This window comes from Equus quagga, chromosome 5, assembly GCF_021613505.1.
Source record: "Equus quagga isolate Etosha38 chromosome 5, UCLA_HA_Equagga_1.0, whole genome shotgun sequence".
Classification (NCBI taxonomy): domain Eukaryota; kingdom Metazoa; phylum Chordata; class Mammalia; order Perissodactyla; family Equidae; genus Equus; species Equus quagga.
In genome coordinates this window covers 118,641,150-118,661,547 of record NC_060271.1, presented here as the reverse complement: position 1 = coordinate 118,661,547, position 20,398 = coordinate 118,641,150, and the positions used below count along the sequence as shown (strand labels likewise).

At 44.8% G+C, this 20,398-nt stretch overlaps 1 protein-coding gene across 7 annotated transcripts in view; it reads right to left on the bottom strand.

The window, feature by feature from the left end:
• DTNB (dystrobrevin beta) overlaps positions 1 to 20,398 on the bottom strand; it is a 233,619-nt gene that overhangs the window by 2,413 nt on the left and 210,808 nt on the right. For 4 of the 7 annotated variants that reach the window (XM_046662557.1, XM_046662562.1, XM_046662555.1 and 1 more), the window contains 3 exons: positions 7,449 to 7,608; positions 6,506 to 6,595; positions 3,351 to 3,404 (listed from right to left, as the gene is read on the bottom strand). In XM_046662557.1, the coding sequence (XP_046518513.1) occupies positions 3,351 to 3,404; positions 6,506 to 6,595; positions 7,449 to 7,608 (304 nt within the window). The remainder of the gene's footprint in view (positions 1 to 3,350; positions 3,405 to 6,505; positions 6,596 to 7,448; positions 7,609 to 20,398) is intronic. The other 3 variants (XM_046662560.1, XM_046662559.1, XM_046662561.1) reach the window with 3 other exon arrangements.

Here is a 20,398-nt window from a genome sequence, read left to right as displayed (position 1 = left end):
TGTGAAAACGGGGAGAGTCATGCTACCTACTACCAGCAGCCACGACTGACATCAAGCAGCCATGGAGACAAGGCCTCTCAGGAGAAGGAAAACAATAACACTGAAATGGAAACGAAGCCACCTGAAGTCTAGGGAGCAGTTACATCAGGGGCGCCGCCGTCCGGTTCTGAAGGTGAACAAGCGAAAGTGAACCACACTTCAAGAAGGGCAGGATTTCCTTCCTGCAGACTTATCTGTTGGGAACGCTCAGTCACACTCTGGCTCACTCTGGAATCTCGAACACCGCCTGGAGCCTCAAAAGCCAGTGTCTGTTCTCATAGAGCACTCCTGTGTCAGTCTACCAGACATGCACCAGCGTTCCTTAAGTGTGCAGACCGGACTGACAGCTCCTAACACCGTGGACGTCAGGTTCTGGGAGAGGCAATACTGAAGGACACAGGAGCATAAGATGAGGCTCTGGAGTAGCCAAGAGGCACTGAGGGCTCTGAAGTCATATGGGGACATCTATGCTTCACCTGTGCAGTCTCAGTTACAAGTACTCACCATTCAAGGGAAGAGGTGAGGGGGTGTAAAGGAGGAAGGGGACCCCAACCCAATGCAGCAGAAGCTTTACCCAGGATGCAGCCAGACAGAGAGCCAGGGCAGGGCAGGGAGAGGCCTGAGGTAGGGACGAATGTGGCTGGCGTGTTCAGCTCGGTCATGAATTGTGTAAAAGTGTCCATTTGGCTCTTACAGATTTTGCTTTGAGCAGACTCTGTTTGCCTGACAGGGTGCTGGCCAGGTTGTGTTTATCTTATGTCAGCACTTCAATCCAAAGAAGCGAATCTTCCCTCTCTCTTTATGGTTGACAGTTACTGCTCTCTAATGCCTAAGTGACATTCGTTACTGCAACGTCAGTCTATAGTGAGATCGCATGCCCAGATCACAGAGAGAATCAGGAGGTCCCTGCATAAAAACGCTTGGTTTGATAAGCACATCCACAGAACAGCTACATTTTAGCTACAAGGATGTGTTCTAGGACCTATGCAATGTTGAGAGTCAAACTTTTTTTAAAACTCTACCCAACTCTTGCCCCAACTCTTAACACTCTTCTCCTCGGAGATAATACACAGGAATAGAAATTCAGGCATTCTCACAAAAAGATTTCACATAGACATACAGAAACTCTGCTATATGCATTGAAAGAGAGATGAGGAGATATTAAGAGCAAGAGGGACAGAAAGAAGAAGTGTTGACAAGGCAGCGCAGGTGCAGAGGCAGAGGGCCCCTGAGGCCAGGAGGCACCAGGCAAGGGAAACCATCCCACTCCATGTACGAGATGGGGCCTACATCCAGACTTACATGAGCCCGGACTAAGGGCTGGCGTCCATGTCAGGGCCAGGCCCAAGTGGTCGGGCAGAGTCCTCTGTGCCTTGGAGGGAGATGGAGCAGAGGCTGTAGGGAAAGCTACTGGGGAAGGGAGGGCATATGGGAAGGGAGGCCAAAGCAGCAGCTGTTACATCTTCAGCCAAGAACATTCCACACAAATGCCGGGATCTGGCTGGATTGCGGGTGTGCGTGTGTGCCTGTGTGTGGAGCGTGTGTTTACATAAGTGTAAATTTATCTCTGTGTTATCTCCTCTTCTTTTCGCCTCTTGCACTACAACCCTCCTGCCTTCTTCCTAGTCCCCTATTGGCACAAGGAAATCAGTCTTCTGCACATTTCTCTGTAGCATTTCTAGATGCTTCAAACACTGCTGCCCTCTACTTCTGACCTTTTGACACCCATGCCAAATATGTCATTTTCATCAGTTCATCACAGCTATTGTCCACTTTCTCCCAGGCCTCGCTCTGACTCACTAGATGATTTCAGCACCTGGAGTATGTTTTTAATCTTCTCCTGTTTTCTTCCTTGGCAATTTTAGTGTCCTTGCTGACAAACTGCAAAGACCTCCCTCTCTCATCCACACCCCCTTCTATGGGCAAACATTGCTGCAGACCCCCATTCCAAGGTGCTTCCCCTTCCCATCACAGCTGCCTTGTCTGTATCTCCCTCTTGACTTCTTTTCACCTTTCCTTAAGACTTTTTTTCACTTCACTTAGTCTACTAGTCAGCTCAGACTAAAGCACGGGAAGTGGAGTTAGAGATACTTGGGCTGAAACCAGGCTCTACCACCTACTGCCTGTGCAAGTTATTCAACCGCTCTGAGCCCTGTCTAGAACCCTTCCCTCCTGGGGCTGTGAAATCAAACAGGAAGGGTGTGTGAACTGCAGGGCATCCAGCAGGGACCTGAGCGAGCTGGTGTTGGCTCCTTCTCTCCTTCCATGCCTTTGCCTCCTCACAGCAGCCACTCCATCTCCACCCCTGACAAAATGCTCTCGAGCTCATCCCCTTGTTTATTTCCTTATATTTGTTAATTTATTGACATCCCACTATGGGCCAGGCATTGTTCTAGGCACTGGGGACAAAATGTGAACAAAACAGACCAAAATCTCTGCCGTGTGGAGCTTACATTTTGGAGGAATCTGGCAATATACATATTAAAATGTGATAGAAATAACAGCTAACTCTCAAACGTCCAAAGAGAATTTTATCTATTCATTATAACAGAGAAACATAAAGATTAAGACTATGAAGTTTGGAGTCAGAAAGATCCAATTCAAATCCAATCTCTGCTTCTTAACATTTGCACGATCTGTGTTTCTCTGAGCTACTTCCTTATTGGTAAAATGGGGGATATTATTATGTATCCCACAGGGTTGTTAAGGATTAAATGAGATCACACATGGAAATCATTTAGCACAGCTCTTTGTACAAGTTATTAAGTAGGTTTTATATGCAATAAAACTAGGATGGCGTTGCTGTCCTTCACTGATACCTTGCTTTATCGCTCTTCATTCTTCCATGAAGCCACAAAACCATTTGGCTATTCTGCCCAGAATATTCCTTTGTAGAAATGCTTCTTGTATTTATAATCCTACCGTCAAAGTTTGATGATTAACTTTTCCTGCCACTTCATTTTCTCTCCTATTTATTTTGCACATCTTGGTCTTGTTTTCCTAACTATATTTTAAACTCCTTGAGGTGAGGGGGCGTGATTTGTGTTTCCTCTGTATCTACTTCCTGTATCCCAAACATCTATCATAGCATCAAGAAGTCAGAAAGCGTCTGTTGATTGACTGACACTATCATCTCTAGGGAAAACTTGATGGTCAGTTGGGAAAAACAGATGGAAGGACTGTGGGGTCTGAAAGCCTTGGGGAAAGGTGGCAGCAGGAAGGAAAGCAGAAACGAAAGGGAGCGGGGTCTCCCTCGGGGGCTATGTAGCTCTGCTCCCATTTGGACTGCGGTCCCGTGGAGCTGCCTTTACCTCTGTCTTTCCCAATCTGCATCTTCTCTTCTTCTTCCTCTGCACCTTCCTCTGCTGTGAAAACAAGTCCAAGGAGGCCAGTGATCCTTCAGCACAGTACAAGCATAGGAGGAGGATGAAGGGAGTAACTGAGGCGCTTGGGATGAAGCCCCAGCTAAAGGCTCACGGCTGTAGGCCTCCAGGGGCTGACACGCACCTGGTCTGCACCCTGTGTGTCCACGCCCCAGCACTGCCTAAAACGAGCTGCCCATAAACCCTGAGCCCACAGAAACAGAGCAGCCTGATGTCACCCACGCTGCTGCTGGCTCTGTCGCTGGCCTCTCTGGTGACTGGGCTGGGGAGCTGCCTCTTCTCTATGCCTGTTTTCCCTGAGGTGATGACATCTGCTAGGGATACAGCTAACATCTTGTATTCAGGGTCAAGAACACAACCATCCAACAGCACAGTGGGGAACACCTAGCTTAACACCAGCTTCCAGAAAAAAAAGAAGAAGAAAAAATCTAGAGGTTTTAGCTGACAACAAACTTAAAATGACTGAACAGGGTAGAGTGGCTGTGTGGGAAAAGCTAATGCCATCTAAGGTTGCTTCCCCAGGGGCCTGCTCAGGGAGGCCACGCTCACTGTGCTCTGCAGAGAGAAGTGTGCTCAGCCCCGGGAACCCGCTTTGAACTGGGGCCTTGAAACACTCGGCCACATCCCAGCACGGGCAGACAGGAGGACAGTGACAACCACGTCACACGAGGAATGCTGAAGGAAGTACGAACAGTTAGCCTACAGAGAAGGCTTAGGGCGAGCCATGCTCTCCGCCATCAAGCACCTGAAAGGCTAATGTGAAGGGGTGGGAATGAACTTACTCTGGTAGACTTTGAGGGAGGAACAAGGACAAATTGGTTACAGAAAGGCTGATTTTGGCTCCTTGAGATGGAAGAACTTCCCAATGATTCGAGCTGGTCATGAACGAGCTCACTGGAAATATTCAGAGAACTTTTAAACTGGGAAGCAAGCTGGATTAAATGACTTCTAATACCCTTTCCAACTTTAAGATTCCATTATTTGTGAAAATATTTCAAAAAAGATGAGGAGGGCAAACTATGGTCATGAACAGTATGTCCACACTGTGCAGAAGATATTTAAGACAATTCGAGTGTCTAATCTCATCCTAACAGAAACCTCAATAGTAACAGTAAGAATGTGTTGGCGTTGGGCAGGGCTCTCCCAGTCACTGAGAGACTGGCAGCCACGCATGTAAAGGCAGTTTGTTTCTGCATTTCACAGGGATACGGTGCCACAGGTGGACTTAGTCCACATCTACCTATGGGTTTCAGGGCTTGAGAGTAGAGCCTCGGTGAAAGGGGCCCTCGGGGGACTGCAGAATTGACACATTGTCCTGTGTGGGGATAATGGCGGTCTGGAGGTACGAGAACCAGCTTCATGTTCTTAAGACCTGAGTCCTAGGACCAGTTCGTTCCTTCAAGCTGCACAGCTTTAGGCAAATCACTTTTCTGATAACCACTCACTGCATTTCTAAAGTAAGGGGACTGACAGGACAACATGACTGTGAAGGTGGTACCTTCCAAATTACATTACCTAATTTTGTTAAAATCATCCTTTCCTGCTACGGGAGACGGCCAAGTATCGCCATAAACTTTTTGTTTTTGTGAAGCTGTTTGGTCTCCATGCGTTTTATGTTTAATGATGCACAATAACCTCTCATCCTAGTGTGACAAGCTCATGAACCACTTATTTTGCATAAACTCTAAAAAGTGGCCATGAGGCACAAGTGTGCTTAATTTCCATGGTCTGAAATCCCCTAAGAAATTCCCTCTAAAAGTGGGATTTCTGGCATCTGTGAGGAGCTATATTAGGGAAGGGACTTTCTAATCACCTATGAAATCATCTCAAAGGCGATCGCTTCTTCTGATGGGGATTGGGAAACGGGACCAGGAGAATGGAGACAACGTCACCATAACATTCTCTGCACAGGAGAATCAGCATCTTATCTTAACTGCATTAGAAAACCCAACCTAGCCCACAAACTTACTCTCTTCTAAATGAAAATAGGCAGATCGGAGAGCAAAGTCATGGCCCAGACCTTGCTCTGGTCCCGTGACAACACTAAAGGCATACGCTTCCTCTGACAAAGGTCTGAAGAAATACCCAAGGCTTGCCTTCCCTGAGAGCATGGACTGATGATTTCAATGTATGTGTTGAAACAGTCCATGGAAATACTGTTTTATATTTTTATCTAATAACCTTGTTAAGCCACTGCAAGGTATTTAAAAGCACTACATTAGGCGAAATGAAAAAAGAGGGCCATCTGTATGAGTGACCTATAGCACTCAGGAAGGGAACCTGATTGTTTAAGATAAAATGTAGGAATCCAATCACTGTAAAAAAAATTAGTAACTATCTGACAGCTATGTGACTCATGCAGTCATGGGGATTCTTGAAGATATGATGACATGTGAATGGCCTTTTATCTCTTCTCTTTCCTGGGTTTTATGGAAGGGGAAAAATGCCATGTGGTAAGGGTCTCTGGAAAATCACTGAAACAGCTAAGGAATGGAGAGACTGAGAAAGAAGAATTAGATAAGACTGAACATGAGGAGTGAAGGAAGCAACAGACTCAGGTCATGAACTTCAAGTGAAATGAGAGCCTAGGCAAGGACAAAGAGAGAGAATAGGGTTTCAAAACCAAATCAAATAGGAGAGAGCAGAAAGGCAGCTGGGAGAGAGTCCAGAAGCTTCTGTGGCTGATTTGGTTCCAGTCATCCAGGAAAGCTTCAGAATAGGATCGGTCAGACCTAGGAAAGAGCAGCTGTGGATGGAGCACAGAGGGAAGACAAATTAGGAGTGAGGAAGGGGCCTAACTGTACTTAAAGATTTAACTGTCTTTAAATTCTGAATTGTGTTTGCTCCATAAGGCATCTTCTTAAGATAAACCTAAATGTGTAATTATCTCTATGTGATCACACATGGGAGAAAGGCTCTCTGGAGAAGACATCCAGTGTGTTCCTAGAAGGCAAAAAGATTGAGTGGTGAAGTGAGGAGGTGTGTGCTACGTGACGACATTTTACCACGTGGAGAAGTAGTGAGGAGGGCATGGGTACAGAAGGGGAGGCGTGAGGCTGGCAGCCGGGAGCTCTGGACTTCACCTGAGTGGAGCTCCTTTACCAGGGATGACATGGTGTTGGTGATGGAGTCAGCGGCCACCAGCAGGTCATTGCGGAGGTTTCTCCTCGTACCTGAGGAGAGTCAGAGCAGATGGCGATGCCAGGTGGGTGGGCATGGAGAAGAGAGAGCTGAGCAAATGCCTCAGTCTGCCAGGCCCTTGAACACAGGGCAGAATACCTAAGGGTAAAGGGGGCCACAGCAGCTCCACCCGCTGCCAGGCACATCGGGAGCATGAGGTACCCAAGTCCATCGTTCTCTTCCCTCTTCTTCTCTACCTGAACCGCAGAACCCTGTCAACTCCATGCTTCTTAGCTGCCATACGATCAAAAGAGTTGGGTTCCAGAATAAGCATTGCTCCAAGGCGCTTCTCAGCTTTAGGCAGGACTTTATTCTCCAGCACCAGCCCCTCCCTGTTCTTTGTCTCCACCCCAACATGACCTCCTTAGCCACCTCATCTTCCCCCAACTACGTAACATTGCTGGTTGCTAGCAACCACACACAGACAACTGTGGCAATCATATACTGAATGTGCCTTCAGCAAGACTCTATTTAGAGTTCCACTCTTCCTCTTGCTTGCTCTACAGACTTTCCGGGCCAAGCACATGACTTTAGGAATTATGCCATCCATTTCCTCTGGAGGAGGCAAAGCCCAAAGGACAAGGCACTTCCCACAACCCAGAAAAAGACAGAGCACAGAAGCCCAGAAACCCTGTTCTTTGCACACATACAAAGCCTGCAGACCTCCCACTGGAAACCAGCCCATCCACAGAGAGGGGGCCAGCACTTGGCTTATTTATACTGTGTATGAAAGTCTGATCATTTAAAGCTAAGTGCACAAAAGAAACCAGAAAAATCTCAGTAGGAATCTTGTCCATGTTCCCAAACCCCTTCAGCCCCCCATTATACTCTGCTCCTGAAACTCACCTTGTGCAAAGGCCTCCTGCATGTCTCCCCCGACTCCGCTGAGTGGGTCCTGTGGACAGTGGGTGGGGGTGGAGCCAGCCGACGTTGAGCGGACAGGCATGGGCATTGAGCGGCTGCCTCCGTGAGTGGGCGACGTATGTGGCGATCCTGTGGCCTGAGCCTGGGAGAGTCAAAGAGATAAAATATGTTATCTCAGGTATCTTACCTCTTTGAAGAAGGGGAGAAGTCCTTTTCCTCAGTCAATCTGAGCCAGCCAACAGGGCTTCAGTTCAGTGGTGCAATGCACTGCATGACCACACTGGAGAGGAAGGAGTCAGGCTGCCTCCAGGACTACAGAGAGGAAGAAAAGGAAAAAGGAAGGGAGAGGGGAAGAGAATGAAGGGTAAGGAGGGAGAGGAGGGACCAAGAACACAGTAAGAATGGACTACAGTGGGAGGGAAAGCAGAGGCTAGCACAGAGAGGTGGAGGCCTTTCAGCTGGACAGACAGAGCAGAGTCTCTGCGTCAAAGATGTGAGAGGGGTTGGGGTCACACAGTTGGGAAGTAACAACCAAACACCTTTCATTTTTGTTTGCAACCTCATTCATGGACATGATCTCATTTGATCCTCACAAGAACTCGTGCGTAGAAAGGGTATATATTTTTGTATCCATTTTAGAGAAGAAAAACAAGGATGAAAGAGTCAGAGTGTTGTGCCAGGCTACACAGCCCGTCAGCAAGAGATGTTGGAATAACCCCTTCTACTCCAAGGGCAATGCCCCATACTCTGCATCTCTGCAGCTCCCAGACCACACGGAATCTGCGCCTGAGTGTGTGTGTCTGGAGCTCAGCTGCAGCCTGCTCCCTGGGAGCCAGGTAATCTGGCTCGTCACACTGTGCTTGTCGAACACACACAGAGAGGTCTTTTGTGCGCCGTCCCAAGGAGACTAGGTAAGAATGGACACATGCTTAGTAGAAACTGAACTTTCATTGTGAAGGCTCTGGTATAGTTTTGGAGAAAGCGTGGAGCAATGGGATAAAATTTAAAAACCCTAGTTAAAGGGAGCGCCCTGGGATCTGGGCTCTGCTGTTCTTCTGAGCAAGGGAAACTGAGTGTGACATATAGACTGGGGTTTTCTGTGGAAGCAAAACCTGGAAAAATATAAGCCAAAGTGTGAGAAAGAGTTCAAATGAAGATAATTATCTTTCTGAGATCTAGCTCAGGAACCCCACATACGGAGAGGACCTGCCTGAGCAGGCTGACAGACTGCACGCTCGAAGCCTCAGCTGGATGCTGCAACCAGTGTGGGTGTGAACTAAGCAGAAATGGCTTGTTCTCCACGGTTCTTTGAATCCTGTGTGTATTTTAATTTCAGAAATTTAAAAAATATAGAAAGAGAAAAAAGTATAACATAATAAACCACTTTGAATTGATAACTGTTAATATTGTCAGATTTATTTCAACCTAAAAACATTGCAGCTAATTCTGAAGACCCCTTTGACCACCAATTCCTTCTAGTTCCAGTCTCTTCCTCCTCTTCTCCTTTCAGAGGCAACCATTCTCAAAGATTGTGGTGTGAAACTTTTTACTGATGTGTACATGTGTAACTATGAATAATAAATGATATTTCATGCTTTTAAATTTTGCATGAATGGTATCATACTGAATATATATTCTGTAATTTTCCTTTGTCACTTAGCATACTTTTTGAGATCTTTCCACGATATAAGTAAATATGAACTTAGATCCTTACCTCGCATTATACACAAAAACTCAAAATGGACCATACTAAAAAATAAGAATAAAACTATAAAACTCTTAGAAGAAAACATAGGAGAAAAGCTTTATGACTTTGAGTTAGGCCATGACTTTTTAGATATGACACAAAAAGCATAAACTACAAAATAAAAAATAAATTAGACAATCAAAATTAAAAACGTCGTTCAAAGGACACATTTGGGTAAATTTTTGCAAATCATATATCTCATAAGGGACTTGTATCTAGAATACATAAAGAACTCTTACACTCAATAATAAAAAGACAAGCAACCTAATTTAAAAATGGGCAAAGGATCTGAATAGACATTTCTCTAAAGAAGATACACAAATGTCCAATAAGGACATGAAAAGATGCTCAACATTATTAGCCATTGGGGAAATACAAATCAAAACCACAATGAAATACCACTTTACACCCATTAGGATGACTATAATAAAAAGGCAGATAGCAACAAGTGTTGACAAGGATGTGGAGAAATTGGAATCCCTATAAGCTATTGGTAGGAATGTAAAATGGTGCAGTTGCTTTAGAAAAAGTCTGGCAGTTCCTCAAAAGGTTAAACACTGAGTCGCATATGACCCAGCAATTCCACTCCTACATATATACCCGAGAGAAATGAAAACATTTGTCCATATCAAAATTTGCACATAAGTGTTCACAGCAGCATTATACATAATAACTAAAAAGTGGGAACAATCCAAATGTCCATCAACTGATGAATGATTTTAATAAAATGTGGTATATTCTTACAATGGAATATGATTGGCAATAAAAAGGAATGAAGTACTGATACATGCTACAAGATGGACAAACCTTAAAAATATGCTAAAGTGAAAGGCAGTTACACAAGACCACATATTGTTTGATTCCACTTATATACTAAATGTCCAGAACAGGCAAATCCATAGAGACAGAAAATAGAGTAGTGGTTGTCTGGAAGGGGTGCTTGGGAAGAATGAGGAGTGAGTATGTGGTTCTTTTGTGGGGTGATGAAATGTACTAAAATTGATTGTGATGACGGGTGCAAGACTCTGCGAATATATTAAAAACAACTGAATCATACTTTAAAGGGGTGAATTGTATAGTATGTAAATTATATCTCAATAAAACTATTATAAAAAAGACACCACTAAGAAAAATAAGAAGATAAGCCAGAGACTGGGAAAAAAATATTTGCAAATTATACCTGATAAAGAACTCGTGGGTTTTGGCAACAAATTTTTGGATTTGACACCAGAAGCAAAGGCAATAAAAGCAACAAAACAAAACAAAAAACTGAAAGCAAAGAACACTATCAACAAAATGAAAAGTAACCTATTGAAAGAGAGAAATATTTGCCAATCATATACCTGATAAGGAGTTAATATCCAAAATATATAAATAAATCATGAAACTCAATAGCAACAAAACAAACCATCCCATTAAAAAAATGGGCAAAGGCACTGAATAGACATTTTCCCAAAGAAGACATACACATGGCCAACAGGTATACAAAAAGGTGCTCAACATTGAGAATCATCAGGGAAATGCAAATCAAAACCACGAGATATCACCTCACACCTGTTAAGATGGTTATGTTATAGACAAGAAGTAACAAGTGTTGGCAAGAACAGGGAGCAGAGGGAAGTGGAGAAAAGGGAATGTGCATTCCCTGTTGGCAGGAATGTAAATTGTTCGGCCACTATGGAAAATAGTATGGAGGTTCCTCAAAAAATTAAAAATAGAACTACCATATGATCCAGCTATTCCACTTCTGGTTGTATATCCAAAGAAAATGAAAATACGATCTTGAAGAGATATCTGTACTGCCATGTTCATTGCAGCATTATTCACAATACCCAAATGCGGAAACAACCTAATTGTCTGTCAATGGATGAACGGATAAAGAAGATGTGATATATATATATACCCACACACACACACACACACACACACACACACTGGAATATTATTCAGCTAAGAGAAAGAAGGAAACCCTGCCATTTGTGACAACATAGATGGACCTTGTGGGCATTTATGCTTAATGATATAAGCCACACAGAGAAAGACAAATACAAATACTGCATGGTATCACTTATATGTAGAATCTAAAAAAAAAAAAGTCAAACTCAGAGAAAGGGAGAGAAGAAAAGCAGTTGCCAAGGGCTAGGGGTTGGGAAGTGGGGAGAGGTTGGTAAAAGGGTACCAACTTTCAGCTATAAGATGAATAAGGTCTGAGGATCTCGTGTAAAACATGGTGACTATAGGTGATAACACTATTGTATAACTGAAATTTGCTAAGAGAGTAGAACTTAAATGTTCTCACACACACACACACAAAGATAAGCATGTGAGGTTAATTAACTAGATGAGGGAATCCTTTCACATACATATATGTATACATATATCAACTCATCATAATGTATACTTTAAATATCTTACAATTTTATATGTCAATTATATGTCAATAAAGCTGAGATAAAAAAATTAAACCAATAAGAAAAAAAGAACTTGTGTCCAGAACATAAAAAGAACTCTTACAATTGAATAAGAAGAAGACAAACAACTCAGTTACAAAATGGGCAAAGACTTGAACAGACATTTCACCAAAGAGGATGTAGAAATGGGCTAATCCTCACATGAAAAATGCTCAATGTGAGTAGTCCTTAGGGAAATGTAAATTGAAGTCACAACGAAATACCATTTATCCGCAGAAATAGCTACAATCAACAAGACCGACAAGGATGTGGAACAACTGAAATCCTTGTGTGTTGCTCAGAGGACCGTAAAATAGTACAACCACTTTGGAAAACAGGTTGGCAGTTCTTAAAATGTGAAACTTACCGTATGACCCAACAATTTCGCTCCTGACTATGTATTCAAGAGAAATGAAAACATATGTCCATCTAAAACTTGCACACAAATATTCATTAGCAACAGTTTAATAGGCCCAAAGTGGAAATAACCCCAAAATCATTGGTGAATGGATTAACAAAATGTGGTCTATCCATACAATGGAATAATACAAAGTCTCTTTTTGCTACTTTTACTACCAATTTTTCCTTTTTGCTTGAGGAAGATTCGTCCTGAGCTAACAGCTGTACCAATCTTCCTCTATTTTGCATGTGGGTTGCCGCCACAGCATGGCCACTGACAAGTGGTGTAGGTCTGAGTCTGAGAACCAAACCTGGGCCACCAAAGCAGAGTGTGTCTAACTTAACCACTAGGCCACAGGGTTGGCCCCTACTCTTTAGCTTTTATAATAATTTTCTGTTGACAATTAAATATGTTCTATCTTGTGAAATATTCTTTCCTATTTTTGTCAGTGGTTATAAAACTATTATTTTTTTTTTTACTTTTTAAGAGTATATATCGTTTCTTCTCAACTAGTTTATAAACACCTCAGGAATGCTATTTTGGCTAGATAATATTATGACATATGAATCACTGTAATTTGGGAAACCCCCTTCCTCTTTTACCCTGTAATTACCATCACTCCCTGGTTTTTGGCCATTTTTATTGGGGGTGGGGCAAAGAGAAGGCATAAAATTCCTTCTAGCTTGGAAAGTGCATATGAACAGCCAGGTCTAGCCGTGTCAGCCCCAATTCAGACTAGATAGGGAAGCTGAAGAGAGGAGACAGAATCTGCAGAGAAGGCAAGAACGTCCAATGCGGTGGCCTGGCTTTGCAGGAAAGTCCCATGAGCCAGCCCAGTTTGGGATGCAGGAGATCACAGAAGTGGTGGACACTGGCAAAGCCCAGGGTCTTTCCTGGGCCTCTGAGGGCCAAGTGGAGCAGAATAAAGGTTGCTGCTTAGGTAGGCTTAAGGATGGACCCCACAGACCCCAGTAGACAAAGGTTTTCCCACAGGCTGATACAGTGGGAATGATGAGCCTACAGCTGTCTCTCAGTCACGGAGGAGTTAAAGCCTGGACGAAATCATGTGCAGTCAGTCCTTGGATGCTGGTGGAGCCCATGAATTCAGATGCCTCAGCCATGGAGCGGGGAGTGCTGCCTGTGAGAACCAGGCCTGCCCACAGGATCTTGGTCTCAGCACAGATCAAGGTGGAGCCGTGGACACTCCTCCACTGATGCCACAGCACCCAGCATAAATCCCCAAGGCGTAGCATCCATCTTGGGTGCAGGAAGAGGGATAAGAATCTCTGAAACGACTGGCTTCAGTTTGCCTGGAAATGCCCAGACGATGTCCAGCTCAGATGGCGAGTACGCAAGAGGGAAATTAAGCCCAGTTAAAGAAAAAAGAATGTTTTTGCTTATTTATGTGGCCTGTGAACTTCAAGATCACTTCACTGTACGACAGTTATCTGTTGTCCCCTCAGAAGGCCAATCCAGCATTAAGCACGCGGTAAATAATAAATCTTCCCCAGGGAGATTTGGGGCAGGCACTGCTGCCTGAGGACCAAATGCCAGAGTCGCGAGACCCGAGATGAACAAATAGGCTGCTTTTTAAGAATATGAAATCGAACATTTGCAAATATTTTAATAGGAAAATGATGACGAGGATGAGGCAAGAGGAATGGACAGGGGTGGACAGCCACATGTGGCTAAAACTCTAGGATCAGGAAATGAAATCTACTGCCCACCATCAGCTTGAAAATAATCAGGCCCTCTTCCTGGGATCATTGCCCAGTACATGCCTTCTGATGAAGATAAAAACCAGACTCCAGAAGTTGTCTTTGTTCAGAGCAGCAGAAGGAGAGAAGCTAAGACTACTGGGAAGGCATCCTTTTCCCCATGGATCTCAAACTCCAACCTCAGCTTTAGAATCATATTAGACTAAAACAATGCTAAGATGGAGCCATCAGGGACTCTATGTGAATTCTGGCTCCAGCAGAGCAATACCAGTTTGGCATTCTGGGTAGTTCAGTAAATCCCAAAGGTCCTGGGAGAGGCAGGAATCACAGCCAATTGATATACACATACTTCAGCCAGGCCCAAGGCTGAGGGTTCAGGAAGGCTGAGAGGCTGGGGTTGATCTTGGATGAGGTCTACAATGGCGCAAAGGATGTTAACTGACTCCGCTACTGGGTGGTTTCACCAGAAAAAAACAAAAAGACTGGCAATAGTTCTTTCAATCTATCGAAAGGACTGCACTTTCTCTTGCCTTCAGGCCTCTACTTACTGTCTTCTCTGCCAGGAGCACTAGTCCCTTCCTGTTGTCTGACGAGATCCTTCTGGTCCTCTAGGTGTCTGCTGCATTGCCCCCTCTTCCAGGATAAGATTAGGTCTTCCTGAGATGCTCTCACAGAACCCTGTACTTCTGGTCACAGCATTTATCTCACCTCTCAAATTTTGTCTTCTTCACCATTGTGCTTAGCATGTATAAATGCTTAATAAATATTTATTAAATGACAATGAGGTGTATCAAGTTTCTGACCCTTTTTCTTCTGTAATGGAAAGTGGGAATGTAGCCAGAGCAGGCCATAATCTCCAAGGAGTACTAAATCTATCAGTCATTGATAAATGAAATGACTTTAAACGAAATACTTAACTAGACAACTCAATGTGGTGGGCAGACCTCTGAGATGGCCTCCATGACTCCCTCCCTATGGTCCACCTTGTGTAATCGCCTCGCCTCGAATGTGGGCTGGGCCGAGTGACTGTCTAATGAATCAGGTGAACGGGATGGCACTTCAGAGATCAGATTATAAAAGGCTGTGACTTCAGTTTTGCCCACATACACTCACTGTTGCTCTCTCGCTTGTGGGCTCTGATGAAGCCAGCTGCCATCTTGTGAGCTGCCTTGTGGAGAGGCCCACGTGGCACGGAACTGAGGGTGGCTTCCAGCCATCAGCCAGCCCTGAATGGAGGCCTTCAGTCCAACAACCCATGAGAAGTCCTGCTAACAACCATGTGAGCTGTGGAGCCTTGAGGTGACTGTATCCTTGTGAGAGGCCCTGACACTCAGTCTGTGAGGATCCAGCTAAACTGTGCTGGATTCCTGGCCTGCAGAGGCTCCAAGGTAATAAATACTCATTCTTCTAAGCCACTAGGTTTGGGGTAATCTGTTATGCAGCCATAGGCAACTCATATGCTAAGGTTGATTTTTTTCTTCATACGTTATTAGATTAGTCCCATCTGAAGGACGTTTGATTGAGGGGGAGAGGGTGGGGCATTGGGGGATTTGAGAGACCAGGCCCAGAGGCCCTCTGGGAGAGGCCACAGACCAGAGCAAAGAAGACCATGGATGAGAAGAGAGAAGCAAGGATATATAATCAAGAAAAGTTTTTCCAGATCTGAGAATGTGCCTAAGCCGCTGAGTATATTAGTTTGTCCTGACACTGGAAGTCTCACCCTCTTTACTTTGTCCATAATTACAGGACCCAGAGGCAGTTCTCCGCGGCGAATTCAGTGACTTAGAAGAGGAGGGGAGGTTGCAGGCTCTGAGATGGAACCCCAGCTCTTGCCACCACCTTGGGATGAACATTTAAGGAAGCGGTGTAGTTTGGCAGGAAGGGCACAGCTTAAAAGACGGAGACCTGGGATTTTCTTTTGACCATGCAGCACACGCATCTTAATTTTTCTGGGGCTCAGTCTTCTCATTTACAAACTGAGCAGAGTCAACTAGATGATCTCTGAAATATTTGTCAGATATAAAATTCTATGATTCTCTGACCTTCGCCAAGTTACCTCAGCTCAGAAATGCCGAGGAATCATGGCTTTGCTTTGGTCACAACCACAGTCAGCGCAGGATCTTCCTCTGAGCAGCAGACATCTCAGGGTCACGCAACGGCACGTTCTACATCTAACTTACCTTTCTCACGAGTGGAGTCAATGCCAGAGACGCTGCCCGTTTAGGCCGCATGCAAATGAAACAAGCGAGGAGGTGCAGGGAGCAGGCTACTGGACAGAGGATGGGGCTATCTCAAGAAAGACAGAGTCTGAAATAAGGTCCTTCTAATTAAATAAGCACAAATAAGCGTACGGAGCATGTACAGTGCGAGACAGTGCTTTCTGCATAGAGCAACACTCTCAGCATGCCAAAAATCACCTATGAACCCAATCAGGGTTTGTTCATTCTCTGCCCTCTTGATAGGTGTGGGCCAGGCAGACAAATGGCAAATCACTGCAGACTGGGCACTGCATTGTGCAATTGCATCTTGTCTCAAAAGCACAGATGGGTTTAAAGGTCCAAGAGGCAAGTCCTCCCCATGGGGACTGCCAAGTCCTCCACTCAATGCAAACCACGTCTAGAATAAGTGGCACAGTAGGAGGCTGGGTGGAGCATCACAGGTGGAACCTTGAGATTATGGGGAACCTGAGAATCACACAGAAATCAGTAAAGGTGGAGGAACTAGTCAGGTGGCTCTGGGGGATGGGGACAATGAGGGTACAAAACAATCAGGTTTCAGCTGCCAGGAGAGGGGCGGTTAGCCTGGGGAAGCTAGGGAAGCTCTGCAACAGCCACTTGGTGTTTGAAGGTTTCCTGATGCAAGGACAGTGGGATCTCGCTGGAATACAACCTATAACAAAGGCTTGAATACAGCACAGGCCAGTCAAGTGTCTAAGCAATAACTAAACACAATAAACGCCCTGTAACTCAGGTTCTCTGAAGACAGAGGTCCCTTGTAGTTGAAGGCAATTCTGCTGTAAAAACAGAGCCAGAGAAACGTTACAATCTGACAGCCTCCCTAGTCTGCTGCCTCGTCATTTCTTCTAAATCAGCAAAGACTCTGAGACCCTGAGGAAGCTATGTATCACGTTCCAAGAAAAGAACTCAGAAATTATGCTTATAATTTCAGAGCGTTCATGACCCCAGGAAAACAGCTTCTGTTTTAGTCCAACATTCATCTTTTATTTGAGGAGAATGAGGGCTAGAGGTCACAAGGTCACAAATAAATTAGCAGAAAGGCTAAGACTGGTACCTGGGTCTTCTAATTGTCTCAGATTGCTAGAAGAAACCAAAGCATATTGGGATCATGGCACAATGTTTCTGAGGCCAGAAGGAACATGGATCAGTCAAGACTTCTCATTCTTGAAGCTAACCACAATTTTTGACAGGACACAGTTTCCAATAAGAATGAGAAATGCGAGAAAGAGAATGCAGTGATTATGACTTAGTCTCTTGTCTAGAACACAAATCTAATATTGGAGCCAAAACAGGTACAGAGAATGCCAGAGAAGGTGACCTGAGGACACTGTGATCTGTCCCCACGGCTGGCATGTGAGCACAGAGAGGGACTCATAGGCAGAGGCAGAGAGAGCTGGCCGCACAGGGAGAAAGGTGCTGTCTTTAGGAGGAAAAGGATTTGCGCCATTCTGGGCCATGTTTGGGTATCCTCGGCATGGTGCCTGGCACACAGTAGGGACTCCATAAATACTATTTCCTCTTACAACAGGTCTGAATTTTTTTTTTATCTCTTTGCTACACATTACAGTCAGGTAATCAAGCCCAGGGAGGTTTGTGGCAAAAAGCCTGATTCTGAGAGTTAATGCCCTCCATGGAGCACTGGTAACTGCGTCCCCCTCCACACACACACACACCTCCAGCTAAAACTCTGAGCTAAGCTGTTATCATGGTAACAGAAGGAGACACTTTAGTCTCCATTTCTCTCTCTCTGACTCATGGATACCTGCCAGGGAGCAGATGGCCTGCGTGGACAATTACCTTCATTTTGCTGCAGTGTATTTAAATAAACAAACTGGCCTCTTTGCTGCTGATTTTCAGAGACCCTCTCAGAAAAACGAAAAAACAAAAAACAACATTGGGAGACAGGAGCTGCAAGTCTGAAATTTCAGCGAGGCAACTGCGACTGTATAGTGAACTGGACTTTGTGTATTTTTTCCCTTGGACTTTATACACAAAGAATGGACTTTGTATATTTCTTTTCTTCAAGAAAAGGTAAAACAAACAAGAAAGAAACACAACTACCCACATACTATTTTGAGCTGGTGCTGGTGGTGGCTCTGCTGGGAAAATGCAGCTGTCTCATCAAATGTGGAAGTAGCAGGAGAGAGAAAGGATTATCTGACGCTGCACTGGCTGTCCTGCTGCAAGGTTTGAAAATAATTGCCTAACCTGACAAGAGTTCAGACGGCTGGGAGTTAGGACCGGGGATGGAAGGAAGCAGATGATGGAGAACAAGGATTGAAGAGAGAGAAACACTGTCACATGGCAGTGAACAGAGAAGCAGGCCGTGGCTCCCTCTGGGATGAATTAGAAACAGGTAAAGAACATGCCTGGAGACCTTTCCCATCTTCGCAAAGGTGCCTAACTGCAAGCTTAAGTGTGCAATAGCTTTTAAAGACAAACCTGGCTTTTCTTTTCTTGGTGAGGAAGATTGGCCCTGAGTTAACATCTGTTGCCAATCTTCCTCTTTTTGCTTGAGGAAGATGGTCCCCTGAGCTAACATCTGTGCCAATTCTCCTCTACTTTGTATGTGGGATGCTGCCACAGCATGGCTTAATGAGCGGTGTGTAGGTCTGTGCCCAGGATCCAAACCTGCAAACCCCAGGCCGCCAGGGAGACAGGAGCTGAGCGTGCAAACTTAACCACTATACCACCAGGCCAGACCCTCAGTTTCTATCTTTAAGAGGTAGGACTGAAGAGTTTTAAGATGGCTCTCTTAGCACCGTTAATACACATTTATCTATAGTGTATCTGTTGGAAGGGCAGAGCCACCAAAAAGTCTGCTATGAGGTCCCTCTGCAGGGGTGACCTGTTTGTTCCCACATCACTTAAGGAAACTCTGGGCTCACACATAACTTGTCTCTTGCTGTGGTGGCTCGTGGGCTGAGCTGCAACGGACAGGAAACAGCTACTGGAAAACTGCTGGACCTCTTGTGATCACTGTGTTGGCAACGGGTAGAAGGTCATGGTTTTTAATCTTCACAATTCTGTCCCTACTCAAGTCAACCTAAATCACATAGAAGACAAAGCTTACCCCAAGGCTTAAAGGGGGGGGCAAGGTGTCTAGTTATCTTTCTGAGTGGAAGGAGGAAAGCGTATTAAATTCCTGAGACAAGAACAACCTATTAAAACTCACCATAAACACAAAGATCAAAAGAAAGTTGAAATTTTAACTTTTAGATAGGGAAGCTCATAAATTCCAAGACTAGAATTACCCTCTTTCTGTTTGTTTCTCCTAGTTTGCCCAGCTCTGTTTGAAAATGGTATCCCACTAGTTCTCAATACACAATTTCAAAGCCAGTTCTCAGCAAGATGATCAAGGACCTCAGTGAGGGAAAAATCCCTATAAAGTGAGTACTAAACACTCAGATGGCATATTAGAAACAAAAACAGGACAGGCTCCCAGGAGAGCGTGGTCCTTATTCAGATGGCTAAATCAATGAGCAGGCAGGCAGCCAGAGCCTACCAGTGATATCTTAAAATCCAACGAGTCAAGTTTAAATGCTACTTATAGGTAGGCAAAACTTGCATGGTGATACACGGCACCCTCATCCAACACCAGCTCTCTTTGTTGAGTCCCTGTTATATAGAATACAGAGGTTAGAGTTCAGGCTCTGAAGTTGGATGAACCCCGTTTGGATACCAGCTCTGCCATTTACTAGCTGTGTGATCTTGGGCAACTTAACCTCTCTGCATCTCAGATTCCTCCTACGTAAAATGGAGATAAGAATATCTTCACAGGGGCTGGCCCCATGGCCGAGTGGTTAAGTTCGCACGCTCTGCTGCAGGAGGCCCAGTGTTTCGTAGGTTCGAACCCTGGGCGCGGACATGGCACTGCTCATCAAACCACGCTGAGGCAGCATCCCACATGCCACAACTAGAAGGACCCACAACGAAGAACATACAACTATGTACCGGGGGGCTTTGGGGAGAAAAAGGAGAAAAATAAAATCTTTAAAAAAAAAAAAGGAATATCTTCACAGGTTGGTGAGGATAAATATAAACTGCTTCACAAACCAGCTCAATACAGTACTACCTGCCATTAGTCTACTTTGAAAGATGCTAGGGGGCTATGAAGGGGCAATGTCTCCACTCACAGCTTCCTGAGGCAGCTGGGTATGGTATGTACACAGCTGGTAAAAAAGGGGATGAAACAAGCGCCGTAGTAGAGGACAAAGGAAAAGGAGCACGGAAGTGAGAGGGTTTAACTGTCTGGAACGGGGTGAGGTTTCCCAGAAGAGGTGGCAACTGGGAGTATCTCGAGGGGTATGATTTCAGGAGAGAAAAAAGGCTTGGGAAGGGCATCTAGTGAGGAAAGGGCATGGACGGAGGCCCCGGGCC